At 48.1% G+C, this 18,087-nt stretch overlaps 1 protein-coding gene across 9 annotated transcripts in view; it reads left to right on the forward strand.

The window, feature by feature from the left end:
• ESRRG (estrogen related receptor gamma) overlaps window positions 1-18,087 on the forward strand; it is a 705,684-nt gene that overhangs the window by 630,099 nt on the left and 57,498 nt on the right. For all 9 annotated transcript variants that reach the window (XM_083175157.1, XM_083175155.1, XM_083175150.1 and 6 more), the window contains one exon: window positions 16,381-16,491. In XM_083175157.1, coding sequence (XP_083031283.1) covers window positions 16,381-16,491 — 111 coding nt within the window. The remainder of the gene's footprint in view (window positions 1-16,380; window positions 16,492-18,087) is intronic.

Genomic DNA, 18,087 nt, shown 5'->3' on the forward strand with positions numbered 1-18,087 from the left:
AAATGGCCGCCGTTGGCATTGGCATGGCCCAGTAGGTATCCAGATGGCTCACAGGAAATGTCTGTGTAACTAATCAATAACTCAACTCCAAAAGCAACACTAGGACCACACTGGCGAAAGGATGACATTGACAAAATGTCGACACAATCAAAAGGTTGCCTTGATGTTGGTCAACACATGAGAAGGTTGACATTCGTTTCTCACAATGTTTGGGGACTTTTTCATGATTTAACATCCATGTAGACTCCGGGAATGACCCAGCGCATGATGATTGCAGCGCGCCATCTAAGGGGGTGCACTACAGTAATTACAGGTCTGCGTGCTCAGGTGTCAACATTGACATGAATAAACCCTGAAAATTCATGTCAACATTTCATGTGTCGACTATTTCCATATCAAGCTTTTGTATGTGTCAACCGTTTGTCAATGTCTAGCTAGCGCAATGTTGACCTCTTGTCAATGTCAACTTATTGCATGTCGATCTCTTGTCAATGTCGACCTATTGAATGTTGACATTTTGGTGTCGACCTATTGACTGTCTACCTAGACGCTCATGTCAGTAACCACAAATCTTCCTCTGTTCCCAGTCGGTTCTTTCCTGAGGATCCGGATTTTGTTCTGGTCCGACATGGAAACAATATGGGCCAGATTCTCTAAGCTTCAAAAGTGATAAAATGGAGAGTGATAAACAGCCAGCCAATCAGCTCCTGTCTGATATTTTTCAAACACAGGGCGGTTTTTGGGGGGGTTTGGTCGCACAAGACCTCTAGTCATAGAGAGGTGGACCCCCTTATGCAAATATTTATTTCAATAATAAGCTGCTGGGGGTGTGCTACCATAGGACATGGGGATTGGTATGCAAAAAGAGAGAAGATGTCCTGTTTTTGGTGCACCAAAGTAAGAGATAAAATTTTACTTTTATTATTTTAGTTAAGAACTGCGAGATAAAAATGACAACATGTAACAAAAACAAGGGTGGGGTTCACACAATTTTAAAACCAAGGTGGCAGGCAGATGTTGCAGAGTTGTTATGTAGTGCTTTTACTAGGTAGTGTGCGTCTGGTCTGTCTCGACCTTAGATCTGACAGATCAGTCGGCGTGTCTGAGCGGAGGTTTAGATTACCTCTTGTAATAATCGCTCCAGAGCCGAATTATTCAGTGCCAGTATGTGGGATAAATATCCTTGATTATCCCTCTATCGGGTGCACTGATACAAATGGGAGATCACCCTGTGTAGGTTTAGATCCGGCGTGAAAACGCTCTAGGATCAATATGGATGACTAGGCACCCCAGGGTGTCTCAGCTGCGTTTGTTCAGGTAGAGCCGCCTCCTGGAGTTTACACACATGCATCAATTTACAAATCGCCCGGTGTGTATGGTCATTTGATCTGAGGAAGCTATCATCTGCGAAGCGCGTGCCGGCTAGCGGTGCGCAGGCAGATGTCTGCAATTTTTATTATTTTTCATACTAATGTATTTTAATCTGTGTGTAGTCTCTAAGCTGCGTTAGTCTCTGAACCTGTGCATACTATCCAGTATATGCAACACTCTGGAGGCGGCTCCAAGTGTTCTGGCACAGCCTGCTACACCGGTGGTGTCTTTACCTAGGTCCTGCACTGGAACGTTTTCCAGATCAAATGACCATACACACCGGGCGATTTGTAAATTGATGCAAAAATTACCGCAGTGGAACCATATATATAGAGTTTTTCAGGAGTGAGTGAGACACCATGACAGCCCCCACAATGGTACCGATTGCTGCATGTGTGTAAACTCCAGGAGGCGGCTCTACCTGAACAAACGCAGCTGAGACACCCTGGGGTGCCTAGTCATCCATATTGATCCTAGAGCGTTTTCACGCCGGATCTAAACCTACACACAGGGCCGGTGCAAGGCACCGGAGCGCCCCAGGCGAGGGGGGGTGGGGCACCCCGGTGCCTACGGGGGGGGGGATACCTGCGGCGCTGTGTGATCTGGCGGCGGGGTCCCTGCAGTGATGCTCGCTATCCGGCAGCCAGGCGGCACGGGAAGCGCTGATGGGTTTGAAAACTCGCCGCACGCTGATTGGCTGAATCTCAGCCAATCAGCATGCGGAATGTTTTCAAACCCAGCAGCGCTTCCCGCACCGCCGCCTGGCTGCCGGATAGCGCGGATCACTGCAGGGACCCCGCCGCCAGATCACACAGCGCCGCAGGTACCCGGCACAGATACCACTGCAGTCTCCATGCGAGAGGCGAGGGGCGAAGTGCCGCCCTCCAGTGGCTGGCGCCCTAGGCAAATGCCTAGATTTGCCTAGTGGTGGCACCGGCCCTGCCTACACAGGGTGATCTCCCATTTGTATCAGTGCACCCGATAGAGGGATAATCAAGGATATTTATCCCACATACTGGCACTGAATAATTCGGCTCTGGAGCGATTATTACAAGAGGTAATCTAAACCTCCGCTCAGACACGCCGACTGATCTGTCAGATCTAAGGTCGAGACAGACCAGACGCACACTACCTAGTAAAAGCACTACATAACAACCCTGCAACATCTGCCTGCCACCTTGGTTTTAAAATTGTGTGAACCCCACCCTTGTTTTTGTTACATGTTGTCATTTTTATCTCGCAGTTCTTAACTAAAATAATAAAAGTTAAATTTTATCTCTTACTTTGGTGCACCAAAAACAGGACATCTTCTCTCTTTTTGCATATTTTTCAAACACAGCCTGTGACATGTCAGGTAGGAGCTGATTGGTTGGCTGTTTATCACTCTCCATTTTATCACTTTTGAAGCTTAGAGAATCTGGCCCTATATCTGCTGTATAGTCATATCTTTACAGACGCATTTCTATGTGCCGACACAATCAGGGCCTGAGTTACGCAATGTATTATTGTGCCATTTCCCTGCCACACTGGTGTACAATATTTACACTCTGGCCGCGTACAGCGCTCCCCCCGTCCATTGTGATGTCAGGATGATCACAGGCCGCCATGCCAGGATCTCAGTGGATAAATTATGCCTTTACTGCTCTTCAGGAGATTTCAGAATCTTCACCCAATGTTAAGTGCAACACTTATCCCTCAGAATCCAAATACATTCAGTTCAGAGTTAAAATTGCTAATGGCTTGGCTCCCTGCCAAACGCGCCAGCAACAATCCTTCCCCTCTCTCTATAGCAGGGACGCTGATTTCTGCCCGATCTTCCAGTGCCACAGCCTGAAATTACCCGCTCTGAGCGTTACTAATATCTCGTTATTAGGATTCATTCTGTAATTCTGTTTATATAAATACCGTAATGGGAGACGGAGGGATCGCTCTACTTAGCGAACATTCTATGTCAACATAAGCCTCGATAGTTCTATATAGTTCGATATAGTGTAATATGTGCACCCTAATAAGGAGGTCCACATCTCTATCTGCGCTGCTCCAGCAGGGATACATCTGCGATACAGACCAGTACACAGGAGTGCAGTAATTATACCATATATAGTGTAGTATGTGCACCCTAATAAGGAGGTCCACATTCCCATCTGCGCTGCTCCAGCAGGGATACATCTTTGGATACAGACCAGTACACAGGAGTGCAGTAATTATACCATATATAGTGTAGTATGTGCACCCTAATAAGGAGGTCCACATCTCTATCTGCGCTGCTCCAGCAGGGATACATCTGCGATACAGACCAGTACACAGGAGTGCAGTAATTATACCATATATAGTGTAATATGTGCACCCTAATAAGGAGGTCCACATCTCCATCTGTGCTGGTCCAGCAGGGATACATCTGGGATACAGACCAGTACACAGGAGTGCAGTACTTATACCATATATAGTGTAATATGTGCACCCTAATAAGGAGGTCCACATCTCTATCTGTGCTGCTCCAGCAGGGATACATCTTTGGATACAGACCAGTACACAGGAGTGCAGTACTTATACCATATATAGTGTAGTATGTGCACCCTAATAAGGAGGTCCACATCTCCATCTGCGCTGCTCCAGCAGGGATACATCTATGGATACAGACCAGTACACAGGAGTGCAGTACTTATACCATATATAGTGTAATATGTGCACCCTAATAAGGAGGTCCACATCTCTCTCTGCTGCTCCAGCAGGAATACATCTATGGATACAGACCAGTACACAGGAGTGCAGTACTTATACCATATATAGTGTAATATGTGCACCCTAATAAGGAGGTCCACATCTCTCTCTGCTGCTCCAGCAGGAATACATCTATGGATACAGACCAGTACACAGGAGTGCAGTAATTATACCATATATAGTGTAATATGTGCACCCTAATAAGGAGGTCCACATCTCTATCTGCGCTGCTCCAGCAGGGATACATCTTTGGATACAGACCAGTACACAGGAGTGCAGTAATTATACCATATATAGTGTAGTATGTGCACCCTAATAAGGAGGTCCACATCTCTATCTGGGCTGCTCCAGCAGGGATACATCTATGGATACAGACCAGTACACAGGAGTGCAGTACTTATACCATATATATAGTGTACCCTAATAAGGAGGTCCACATCTCCATCTGTGCTGCTCCAGCAGGGATACATCTGGGATACAGACCAGTACACAGGAGTGCAGTACTTATACCATATATATAGTGCACCCTAATAAGGAGGTCCACATCTCTATCTGCGCTGCTCCAGCAGGGATACATCTTTGGATACAGACCAGTACACAGGAGTGCAGTACTTATACCATATATAGTGTAATATGTGCACCCTAATAAGGAGGTCCACATCTCTATCTGCGCTGCTCCAGCAGGAATACATCTATGGATACAGACCAGTACACAGGAGTGCAGTACTTATACCATATATAGTGTAGTATGTGCACCCTAATAAGGAGGTCCACATCTCCATCTGTGCTGCTCCAGCAGGGATACATCTGGGATACAGACCAGTACACAGGAGTGCAGTACTTATACCATATATATAGTGCACCCTAATAAGGAGGTCCACATCTCCATCTGTGCTGCTCCAGCAGGGATACATCTGGGATACAGACCAGTACACAGGAGTGCAGTACTTATACCATATATATAGTGTACCCTAATAAGGAGGTCCACATCTCCATCTGTGCTGCTCCAGCAGGAAAACATCTGGGATACAGACCAGTACACAGGAGTGCAGTAATTATACCATATATAGTGTAATATGTGCACCCTAATAAGGAGGTCCACATCTCCATCTGTGCTGCTCCAGCAGGGATACATCTGGGATACAGACCAGTACACAGGAGTGCAGTACTTATACCATATATAGTGTAATATGTGCACCCTAATAAGGAGGTCCACATCTCCATCTGCGCTGCTGCAGGCTCCACCCTATTACTCTTCATAAGACATGTTGTCTGTGATGTAATGATGGGGGCAGGATAGCGCTGAGTTATAGACCTTAATTACGGCTCACTGGAGCAGTTAATTACAGTTCAATACATCCCAGGTCTGTGTGTGTTAGTGCCTCAGATTATAGACTGGCCTCTGATAGTGGAAAACAAGGGGATGTTAATCACTGAGCCATCGATGGGAAGCCGGCGTGTCATCCTGCAGGCTGGGGATGCACCACAGTACATTGTCTTTTACCTATGACTACCACCAGGCTACCACCTCCTTACCCGTACCAGGCTACCACCTCCTTACCTGCACCAGGCTACCACCTCCTTACCTGCACCAGGCTACCACATCCTTACCTGCACCAGGCTACCACCTCCTTGCCTGCACCAGGCTAACACCTCCTTACCTGCACCAGGCTACCACCTCCTTACCTGCACCAGGCTACCACATCCTTATCTGCACCAGGCTACCACCTCCTTGCCTGCACCAGGCTAACACCTCCTTACCTGCATCAGGCTACCACCTCCTTACCCGCACCAGGCTACCACCTCCTTACCTGCACCAGGCTACCACCTCCTTGCCTGCACCAGGCTAACACCTCCTTACCTGCACCAGGCTACCACCTCCTTACCTGCACCAGGCTACCACATCCTTATCTGCACCAGGCTACCACCTCCTTGCCTGCACCAGGCTAACACCTCCTTACCTGCATCAGGCTACCACCTCCTTACCCGCACCAGGCTACCACCTCCTTACCTGCACCAGGCTACCACCTCCTTACCCGCACCAGGCTACCTCTCCTTACCCGCACCAGGCTACCACCTCCTTACCTGCACCAGGCTACCACCTCCTTACCTGCACCAGGATACCACCTCCTTACCCGCACCAGGCTACCACCTCCTTACCCGCACCAGGCTACCACCTCCTTACCCGCACCAGGCTACCACCTCCTTACCTGCACCAGACTACCACCTCCTTACCTGCACCAGGCTACCACCTCCTTACCTGCACCAGACTACCACCTCCTTACCTGCACCAGGCTACCACCTCCTTACCTGCATCAGGCTACCACCTCCTTACCTGCACCAGACCATTGTCATATTGAGCTATTGCTTGCGTCGACCATATGTTGTCACCCTTGATACCGTCCTATCTGATCACCATGTACTAGACCATGTTGCGTTAGGGTGCGCGGAACGCTTGTGTGCATGTAAATACAGCATAATAATAACTACCATATACAGTTTGCACAATGTATACTCTGTGCTGTACACACCTAGCGTGCCGGCAGTGTGTTCCTGCATCCGCACAATTGTATCTCTACAGCAATATCATCCCAGAGCAAAACAATAGCGCGGCAGAGAATAATCACGGGTAATTGCAAAGTAAGAAAAAATAAAAAAGCCAATGATCAGACAAAGCGGAGACATAAAGCGAAGACAACACAAAGGTTCAGATTAGCTCATGAAAAAGGGAAAAAAAATCCCTCCAGGATGTTTTCCATAATAGGCCCTTTCCCCCGTGGTATTGTCCTGGATCTGATTAAAATACAATTTGATGGCATTTCATGGCAGGTATTGATATTGAAACAATCAGGCAGTTTGGGAAAGTAATTATAATGCAGAGCATTGCATTGACCTGCAGAGGTTCTGCAGCGCATTATCCTGCTAGGGAGACTCAGCATTGGGGTAGTGCAGGGAGGCCGCGCGTTATCTGTCCGCCGCTATGTGGGACCACCACTCTCACTGCGGTCGCAGGGCGCAGATAGTCAGAGCTATCAGTAATGCAATACCACTAATAAACCTTCCATTCATCATAAGAAAACTATTAGCTTGGGAACAGATGTACGCAGCGTTAAGGCGGATAGAATGTCACGTCGGTGCTCTGCCATGGCGTTACACAAGGAATGATGAGGGTGGAAACATGGGGGGTTTCCCTGTAGCTCTGCCTTTATCCACAGCCTGAAGATGCATTGTTGGCCGGATCTAGTTACAGCCGGCCCGGTGTCAGTTATCAGCAACTATTATATTATTACATGCTCATCATTTTTACAGCACATGAGATGTTCTGCAGCTGGGGAAGGGGGAGGGGGGATATTCCCCAAACCAACATTACAGACAAATTACACAACAACAACTGGAAAGCTCTGCGTATTGCACAGACTCATAGATGGAAGTGCACCAGAAAGCTCTGGGTATTGCACAGACTCGTAGACCGAGGTGCACCGGGAAGCTCTGTGTATTGCACAGACTCATAGACCGAGGTGCACCAGAAAGCTATGGGTATTGCACAGACTCGTAGACCGAGGTGCACCGGGAAGCTCTGTGTATTGCACAGACTCATAGACCGAGGTGCACCAGAAAGCTCCGGGTATTGCACAGACTCATAGATGGAAGTGCACCAGAAATCTCTGGGTATTGCACAGACTCATAGATGGAAGTGCACCAGAAAGCCCTGGGTATTGCACAGACTCGTAGACTGAGGTGCACTGGGAAGCTCTGTGTATTGCACAGACTCATAGACTGAGGTGCACCAGAAAGCTCTGGGTATTGCACAGACTCGTAGACCAAGGTGCACCGGGAAGCTCTGTGTATTGCACAGACTCATAGACCGAGGTGCACCAGAAAGCTCTGGGTATTGCACAGACTCATAGATGGAAGTGCACCAGAAAGCTCTGGGTATTGCACTGACTCGTAGACCGAGGTGCACCGGGAAACTCTGTGTATTGCACAGACTCGTAGACCGAGGTGCATCGGGAAGCTCTGGGTATTGCACAGACTCATAGACCGAGGTGCACCAGAAAGCTCTGGGTATTGCACAGACTCGTAGACCGAGGTGCATCGGGAAGCTCTGGGTATTGCACAGACTCATAGACCTAGCTGCATGGGAATGCTCTGCATATTGCACAGACTCGTAGACTGAGGTGCACCGGGAAGCTCTGGGTATTGCACAGACTCATAGACCGAGGTGTACGGGAAGCTCTGTGAATTGCACAGACTCATAGACCTAGCTGCACGGGGATGCTCTGCGTATTGCACAACAGCATGAGCAGAAGTGCAGGTGTATTCTGGCAATGCTTCCAAAAAGAAGGCAATACTGTATGTGGCACTACTTGTGGGGAGAGAAGTCGAGGCATGAGGTACCTTTTGTTTCCTCATGCCTCAGTTGTGTAATGTGTTCCTAGTGAATTGCGTGCGCAAATACTGCGTGACCTCAGCAATGGCTGCCATTGCAGTCTTATTATTAAAGTACTCCGCAACTAACGTACCATCTACTGTATGGGCACCAAACACTCCTCATGCCCCTAATAGTCTCCCAGGCCCGCTAAGGGCCACTCCAACCATAGAGGTTCCGCACCCAAGTGGGTTTGCGCAGTGCTTCCATATATATAAGGGGCTCATTCTCCTATTCTGCGGTGCACGACGATGGTGGTGCAATACAAGCCTGAGAGTGCGGCAGTGGCCGGGGTAGGTACCACGTATCTGTAGGACCCCGGCCCCTGTTACTGATAGGAAGGTGAGAAACAAGACGGTGCCCAGGAAGGTGAGAAACAAGACGGGCGGCTATTGCACGCCACATATATATTTAATATTTCAGTATTTCTTGAAGGTTGGGAAACAAATGAGAAAAAGGCAATTTTCCTGCTGACATAAAATATCTTATCTATACCACGGCGTTAAAAATTCATCCGCAGCATGGTTCCCCCTGTTGACATATAGAGGCCACATAGAATGACTGTTTAGGAGCCAGGAACAAGGAGTAACATGCTTCTGCGAGGTGTCTTAGATCTAGAGAAAGGGTTACCGTCTCGGAAGAGATTAAGTGTATCAGAGAGATGTTCCCTGCTGTCATATTTGGCTTCCTCGCACATTGTTAGGATGAGTGAGCTCTTTATTAAAGCGTCTTATGTTACTCAGTGATTCAGGCTCCAGCAAGACCCACAATTTATATCAATTTCTGATGCGGCTTGTGCGAGCGCAGCCGTGGAAGTCTTTGGTCTTCGGCGAGGCCGTTCCTGTGTTATTTGCCTCGCACAGCGCACACTCACCCCCCCTATCCGTACCTGCGCTGGCAATCTAAATCTTCTTGATCTTTTAACAAAGTAGAGTAATAAAAAAGATCACACACATAATAACGCGTTCAGCAGGCGGCATTACCAGCAAATACACATTCCCGCTACTGGGTGATGTTAGTAACGTGCGGCGGATTCTGCTGGGTGACTTAGCTACTCTGCGCACCGGTATTCAGGGCAGGCCCTGGCGGATACCGTACAGCTTGTCCTGCGGGGATTAGTTATTACAGTAGTAAAGTGTTTGCTTGCAGATATGGTATATAGGATATATATGGTGTATATGGTATATAGAAATCTGCAGCAGATGAGGGCGAGATTTCCCAACTTTGAACCCCCCACGCTATGCACCGTGTGCGGTACAGGGCTGAAAATGTGGGACTGTCCCACACAATTCGGAACTAATGAGAACTCCTCTTCAGCATTTCCTATAGTTCTGATTTATTCTTTGCACAAAGCTGGTTTCATTTAGAGTAACGGGTGCAATGCTGTAACCACAGGAGGAATAAATAATTAGCGTCACTGTGCGCATGGTGATGGCGTTGCTTTGGCGCCGTGTGGACGCACAGTTTTCCCTGTAGAAAGCTCCCCAGTTACTTAGTCAGTGGAGCGGTGTTATTAATTAATAGCAGGTTCAGACGTACTCACTGTTATATACATTGGTAGATGGAGCGGGGTGTCATACAGCTCACCAGTTGGGGAGTGTCTGTAAGTACTGGGTATTGGTGCGTATATCATAGGTAAACAAAGGTCTCACTGGAGCCAATTGGAAGGCTCCTGTCTCATACAGTTCCAAAATGGCTTTGCACATGCTCAGTAGTAGCCTCAACGGCCATCTTGATTCAGGGTATGAAGCCTTCCTGGAGGAGTAGCAACATGGAATCTGTGCAGTGGTGCAATACAATTTCATCAGTGATTGTAGGTCGTTATATACAGCATAATATACATATACTGATAGTATGACCGCTGCAGAGGATAGAATTCCTCCTTATTGCACCTATGAAGTACATGTTATGTACTTGGGGAACCATGCCAGGCTGTAACTGCTGTGGTAGTCACTTATAGCTGGACGTAAGTCGCTCTCCTCTCAGATACAGCACTGCACGCCCGCTCTATCTCTCAGATACAGCACCGCACGCCCACTCTTATCTCTCAGATACAGCACTGCACGCCCGCTTTATCTCTCAGATACCGCACGCCCGCTTTATCTCTCAGATACAGCACCGCACGCCCGCTCTATCTCTCAGATACAGCACCGCATGCCCGCTCTATCTCTCAGATACCGCACCGAACGCCAGCTCTCCTCTCAGATACAGCACCACACGCCCGCTCTATCTCTCAGATACAGCACCGCACGCCCGCTTTATCTCTCAGATACCGCACGCCTGCTCTATCTCTCAGATACAGCACTGCACGCCCGCTCTATCTCTCAGATACAGCACTGCACGCCCGCTCTATCTCTCAGATACCGCACCGCGCGCCCGCTCTATCTCTCAGATACAGCACCGCACGCCCACTCTATCTCTCAGATACAGCACCACACGCCCGCTCTATCTCTCAGATACAGCACCGCACGCCCGCTCTATCTCTCAGATACAGCACCGCATGCCTGCTTTATCTCTCAGATATCGCACGCCCGCTCTATCTCTCAGATACAGCACCGCACGCCCGCTCTATCTCTCAGATACAGCACTGCACGCCCGCTCTCCTCTCAGATACAGCACTGCACGCCCGCTCTATCTCTCAGATATAGCACCGCACGCCCGCTCTATCTCTCAGATACCACACCGCACGCCCGCTCTATCTCTCAGATACAGCACCGCACGCCCGCTCTTTCTCTCAGATACCGCACCGCATGCCCGCTCTCCTCTCAGATACAGCACCGCACGCCCGCTCTATCATCAGCAGGCAAGTGTCCATAAGCGGACGGGTTACATTTGCATTGAAGTTCTTCCATGATGCATAGAGAGAATTCCCCAAAGTCCGTCTCCTGTTCCCTGTAACATCTGCCTGTGGAGAAGTAATAAAATGCCCATTCCTTGTCAGCATCACTTATAGATGGCTTTATAGGAATAATGAGCTGTTGAATAAGTAACACTCTGGGCTGTCTCGCTAAACTCATTTCTACCAATCCTGCATTTGTCACATTCATTGATAGAAGACATTGAATTATAAGATGTCACTTCTAGAACATGGCACATTGTCTACGTGTGATGTCGCTTCCCCGCACAAACCCCAGGTTGCTTTGTTCATTATGGCATCTGCGTTATTAATAATGTCGCCTATCAGGACATGATGTGAGCGCATTATATTACACTCCATTGCTACATTGTCCCTTATGGGAGCAGACGTGTCGGTTGGACTAAGATGCAAATAATGGCGCACTGGAGATTCTGGGCTGTGACTTTAACTACACAACGGAACTTGGCGCGAGGCAAATCCGCGGTCGCAGGCCTGTCTGATCAGTGTGCGCCTGCAATGTAGTTGTGTCGCTTCTAGGTGTTTTTTAATAATGCGAATGCAGCTGCACATTTTGAGTAAATAAGAGGCACGGTGTCACCAAATTTGCAGTTTAATTTATTTTTCTGACATGTTTTTCACCAAGGCCTCTATATTATCTATATTATGTAGGCAGCTTTGTTACAAATGTCCGGTCTGGTGAGAAGAGGGCAATAGGGGAGCTGTACCATCCGCTAGTGACTCCCCTATTTTGGACAGTGCTGGGACCCCACCCCTGGATCCGCCACTGCCTCTAATCTAGGAATAGGTAATAAATGCCCCTCCAGCTGCTCCTCTAACCTATAGTGGCTACGGTAATAGAGAGAGACTCACATAAAACCTAATAGTGTTATTTTATTGTAAGCGATAGAACAGTACGGAGAGCGTAATCACCTATATCTCTGTGGTCAGACTCGGGGTACATCACTAGTTGCCGGCCGGAGAGTTTTGGGGTTTGCCCGCTCTGCAGCCATTCTCTGTGTTCCATTCTCTTAGTTATTGTTCTGTTGTAACAATGCCGCTGTATTACAGAGGAGGAAGTGGGAATAACTATGAGTGGGATATACCGTATTATTCAGAGTGGATGGGGATATTTTCAGCTGCGTCTTAAAAATAACATTTGGCAAAGTCTCCGGCCCCTGCGGCGTGTCCTCAGGACACCCCACTGGTGCTTCTGTGTATGTGTATTTCAGGCCTCCAGAAATGGGGGAAATATACATTTAGATATAGAAATATCCTGGATTCTCTCAAGATTTACAATGAAGGTTTAGCCACTGTAGATAGCGCCAACATATTCCATAGGGCGAACAACTGACAGACACGTGAGCTGCTGTTTGGCAGCGATATTACTTGTGAGGAACCCCACAACGTCATTGCCCCTCGGTCCCCATAAGCCAAGTATCTTATATATTGCAGGATATTCTGTTGCACTTTACAATTGGAAACAGTGATAAAACAAACTAGGCAGTAACAAGCCGACACAGAGGTAGGAGGGCCCTGCTCGCAAGCTTACACTGTATAGCCTCGATCCGAGGCGTAATGCACGGACCCCTCAGCATCACACACCGATAGCAGCGCTCTGTGACCAGATACGCTGACGTAGGCCCAGATCAGGAGGAAGTGCGGAGGGCCCTGCTCGCAAGCTTACATTCTATAGTCTCGATCCGAGGTGTAATGCACGGACCCCTCAGCATCACACACCGGTAGCGCTCTGTGACCAGATACTCTGACGTAGGCCCAGATCAGGAGGAAGTGCGGAGGTCCCTGCTCGAAAGCTTACACTCTATAGCCTCGATCCGCGACGTAATGCCCAGACCCCTCAGCATCACACACCGATAGCCATCTGTGACCAGATACGCTGACGTAGGCCCAGATCAGGAGGAAGTGCGGAGGGCCCTGCTCGCAAGCTTACACTCTATAGCCTCGATCCGCGGCGTAATGCTCAGACCCCTCAGCATCACACACCGATAGCCATCTGTGACCAGATACGCTGACGTAGGCCCAGATCAGGAGGAAGTGCGGAGGGCCCTGCTCGCAAGCTTACACTCTATAGCCTCGATCCACGGCGTAATGCCCAGACCCCTCAGCATCACCCACCGATAGCCATCTGTGACCAGATACGCTGACGTAGGCCCAGATCAGGAGGAAGTGCGGAGGGCCCTGCTCGCAAGCTTACACTCTATAGCCTCGATCCGCGGCGTAATGTTTAGACCCCTCAGCATCACACACCGATAGCCATCTGTGACCAGATACGCTGACGTAGGCCCAGATCAGGAGGAAGTGGGGAGGGCCCTGCTCGCAAGCTTACACTCTATAGCCTCGATCCGCGGCGTAATGCTCAGACCCCTCAGCATCACACACCGATAGCCATCTGTGACCAGATACGCTGACGTAGGCCCAGATCAGGAGGAAGTGCGGAGGGCGTAGCTGCGTGTGGCCGTCTGGCGACAGCAGAGTCTCGGGGACTAATGGACACCCGCGCAGGGTTCTAATTTCTCCTGAGCTCGCCACTTTTGCCCCTGGTGTGCAGTAAATTGATTCAAAGAAGCTGCAGATGAGTTACTTTATCTAATGTCAATGGGAGACTATAAAAATCTGCCACTATGGTTCAACAAAGTGATTTTGCATGTCAGGATTAAAAATAGAAATTCAATGCGCAATTACAAGTAGCCTTAAATTAACCAGAGTCTTAATTTAGCAGCCGGGACTTATCACAGCCACGCTGTCATCCATTTGAAGGTCCGCAGGAAAACACACAGCGGATCCCTGCCCTAATCTTGTCAGAGAGTCTGGGAGAGAGACAGCTGGGGGCTGCCAGGGGGGGCTGCCGAGTGTGAAGGAGCTGACTAAACCGGCCAATAAGATTCTTGCTTTCGTTACCCTAGTATATTTAAATTTTGTTTTTTTAAAAAGTGATTGCTGGAATCGTATTGGTTGACATACTGTAGGTAACTCCTCCTATTTTTTATTTTTATGTTTTAGGAACGTGAGTAAATCTTTGATTGAAATGAATTAGGGACAATACTTCATTTTATGTGGAAAAAGATGCTAAAAAGTAAAAGTAACCCCAAACTTCTACACTTCACCCCCCCCCCAAAAAAACAACAACTGTCAGGAGCTCAGCAATTAAGCATTGCACCCCATAAAGAAGAACCCGATACAGAGGCCGCCTCAGACACAATGTCACCCCCGCGCTTCTGCAAAGGGGACAATGGGAACATGTGAAAAACTCCAAGACATCAAATGATCCAATTCTACAGAAAGTACCATCTGCAGGGCACCTGCGTCATCAGAGAGCCCTTTACACCCCTATATAACCTGCCCGGGCAGGTGCGTCATACATCTGACTGGCTATGGCCAGCAGGGGGCGTGGTCTGGAGTTTTGGCCATGTGATCCCAGGACTGCGAGCTGTGCGGCTTGGCCGGGGTCTGGTAGATCAACAGAACCCTATATGTCCCTATGCACAGATTATGGGGTTATTCTGATATAATCATGTTTTAGCATTTGACACTTGGTACGAGCGGGCAAGGCAAACCTCAGCAAAGTGGGGATCGCTGTGTGCAGGGGGGGGGGCAGCATCTGGGGGACTCGCAAGGCGACGAAATTCAACCATAATAAGGTCCAATATGTGCGTGTGACAGTGGTTCCAAACTTTTTTGAATCCTGGCACCCTAGAGTATCAGAATATTTTTCACAGCACCTCTAGGCCAAAAGTATCTTTATTGAGAAAAGTAAAAACATATATTATATTAAGTTGATTGTGTTTATATCATACTTACATGTAATTACATGGTGGGGCACAGGATTCGCTTCTGTTTTACCCCATATTTTATGATTGGCAGCCGCCAGCACTGATTGTGCCTATTCTTAATTTAACCATACTTAATTATAATTGGTTCTGGAGCAGCAACCCGAGGCACCCATGCAAGTGTACTGAGGTACCCCAGGGTGCCTAGGCACACAGATTGGGTACCAATGGTGTATGAGGTTATTATATCACAGGTTCTAATCAGTTCCTACAAGTCCCCGCGTGCCCTTCCGTCTCGCTACCTATGCCTAATATGAAATACTTATACGCATATATATATATATATATATATATATATATATATACAAGCATATGCACACGTGCACCTTGATTTACCTCCTGCAGAAATAACGTCCATTTATAGTTCCCTCTGCCCTTCCGAGAGCAAGCGTTGATATAATAGTTACAAATGAGGCAGATTAATTCCCATATTAAATAAGTAATTGCCCCCATATACTGTATTAGTACATGTGGGCTAGGAATGGCGCGGACGCAGCGCTGTCAGTTTTGCTCAGGTCATATCCATCGCTGCTTCCTGCGCACTTTGTATTCCGGGGGCAGATTCTTGTGTGAGGCAAGAAGCAAATACAATGATTGATTAGAATAGATTTATATTATTTAAATTTGGTCTGCAGTCCCATTACTCTGTGATTAAAGCCCTGCTTTCCCGCTATCCATCTCTGCATCTATGAAATCAGGCACCGATAGGCGGGATGATAGCACCTGAATTATGCAGACTTCATTTTCTTCTCATTGCTATTAAAATGCCGGGAAGCCGCCTTCCAGTTCTGCTTCCCGTCTGGTGATTTGCTGCAGACATCCCTGCGGACCGTCCCTGGTAAAGCACCATTTTATCAGGACGGTGATACATATATTTTGGAGTCCCGAATCCGTCACCGATTTCTCTCGCCCGCGGCTTATCCACGTAGAACATATAACACAACATTCCCAACTACTGTGTACTATGGGCACCTGCAATCCAGGGTCCTATAGGATGTGAATACGCCCCCCTCCCCCCTCCGACATCGCTGTCACCCCAAGACTTTCTGTTAGACTTTGTTGTTCATTTACTTTCAAACAAAATGCTGAATAAAATACTATGTGTGTTTATAGATATGTAACTTGTATTCACGCAGCTGCCATCTTGTATTTTTCAGGCGTACGCCTTGACCGAGTGCGCGGCGGCCGACAGAAGTACAAGCGCAGGATAGATGCGGAGAACAGCCCATACCTGAACCCGCAGCTCGTGCAGCCAGCCAAAAAGCCATGTAAGTACATATGCAACATATGTGACATCCTACTATGGTCAACATGCCTATGGTTAAAGTGGGCGAAAGGTCGACACAGACACATGGTTCTTGTGGCTATTGTTGACACTTGATAAAGATTGACATGAGATTTTTTTCCTTTCTTCATATTTTACCATCCATGTGGACTCGGAATGGGAACGGTAACATGCGCAGGGCACAAATTGGCGCTCCAAGTACTGTAACGAGAGGTCAGGTTATAGTATACAGAAATCCTGTCATGACATATCATGATATCCCACTCCGGAGATTGGCTGCTTTCCGTTTTGTAGCACCGCAATGTTGTGTATAGCAGTGAAAGGCGTTGGTACTCCCAGCAGCGCGTGTTTCCGCTACAGAGCAATGCATTGTGGTACAGCCTGGTTGTCTGCATGTTGTTTGGTTTCCTTATGCTTAGAAACACCTTTAAGAGCTGAAAGCAGGTGATTAAGATGAGCGGATGCTGGTACCCATAATCCCCCTCTCTCCATACAGAAAGTCCATTTTCGGTGGGCATTGCTGCCCCGCACCCCTTGCTTGAGTGCATGACTGGCCCTCTTCCGCAGAGTAGCCTTTAATTGCTATGCATGGTAATAAAGCGTAATTTGCTAGGAATGGCGGCTCGCTGGTGATTTATCGGGAGCAGATATCCCAGCTGCTGTCGCCACATTGCGAGGTGCAGAACAGGATCTGCGCCCAATCATCATTAGCTCATCGGAGCTTCCAGTGTCAGATCTCACAAGAAAGTGGCGTTTGCAGTTTTCACTAACGAAACGACTTTGACTACTCAACCTGCCACTGATATCCATTAGGAGGGCCCATTAATTCATAAGCCCAGGAAGGGAGCAGGCTACCGTCTACTCCTCCGTACCGAACGGCAACATCAGCGCCGGCTGAGGTTCTTTTTCAAGAGTCAATTGAGGTAGCGGCTAATGCTTTATTAACATATTGGGCTTGGCGGCAAATTGCACACAGTGGGCAATGGTTTGTGCAAAGCCGCGGACTATGACGTTCCTGGAGAGCTGAGAGGTGACATGTAACGTAAGCGATGACATATGTGTGTCCTGGCGGCAACTGGAAGGACTGGGAGGTACCTGGCAGGGTGCATAGAAGTATTTATTATACAGACACGTGTCCGCTGCAGCCGGATAATATATATATATATCTATACTAGTCTATGTAGCTGTTACACCAGTCTACATTGTAACTGACTCTGTAAATGTCAGAATAACAGGTACAAATGGAGGATATATATTTATATACAGCAAGAAGGACCAGCAGGACCGCAGGTGGTACATTGTCTCCCCCCATATATTACATCCCTGTAACATATATTACATCCCTGTAACATTGTATATAGATGGCTTGTACTGTTGTATATACTGTAGCTACAACTCAGAGGACACAGCTACACACAACACATAGGGGTGTATTAGGAAAGGAGGGTGCCCACGTGCAGTGTCCGTCACTACATACTAACACAATTACAGATGGAGTGCCTCTCAGCCAGTGCCGGGGCTCGCTATCTGGGGAGATGGCGCTCCATCTGACTGGGATGCGCGTGCCAGTTACCGTGCC

Source organism: Crinia signifera, chromosome 3 (genome assembly GCF_055691185.1).
Source record: "Crinia signifera chromosome 3, ASM5569118v1, whole genome shotgun sequence".
NCBI lineage: Eukaryota > Metazoa > Chordata > Amphibia > Anura > Myobatrachidae > Crinia > Crinia signifera.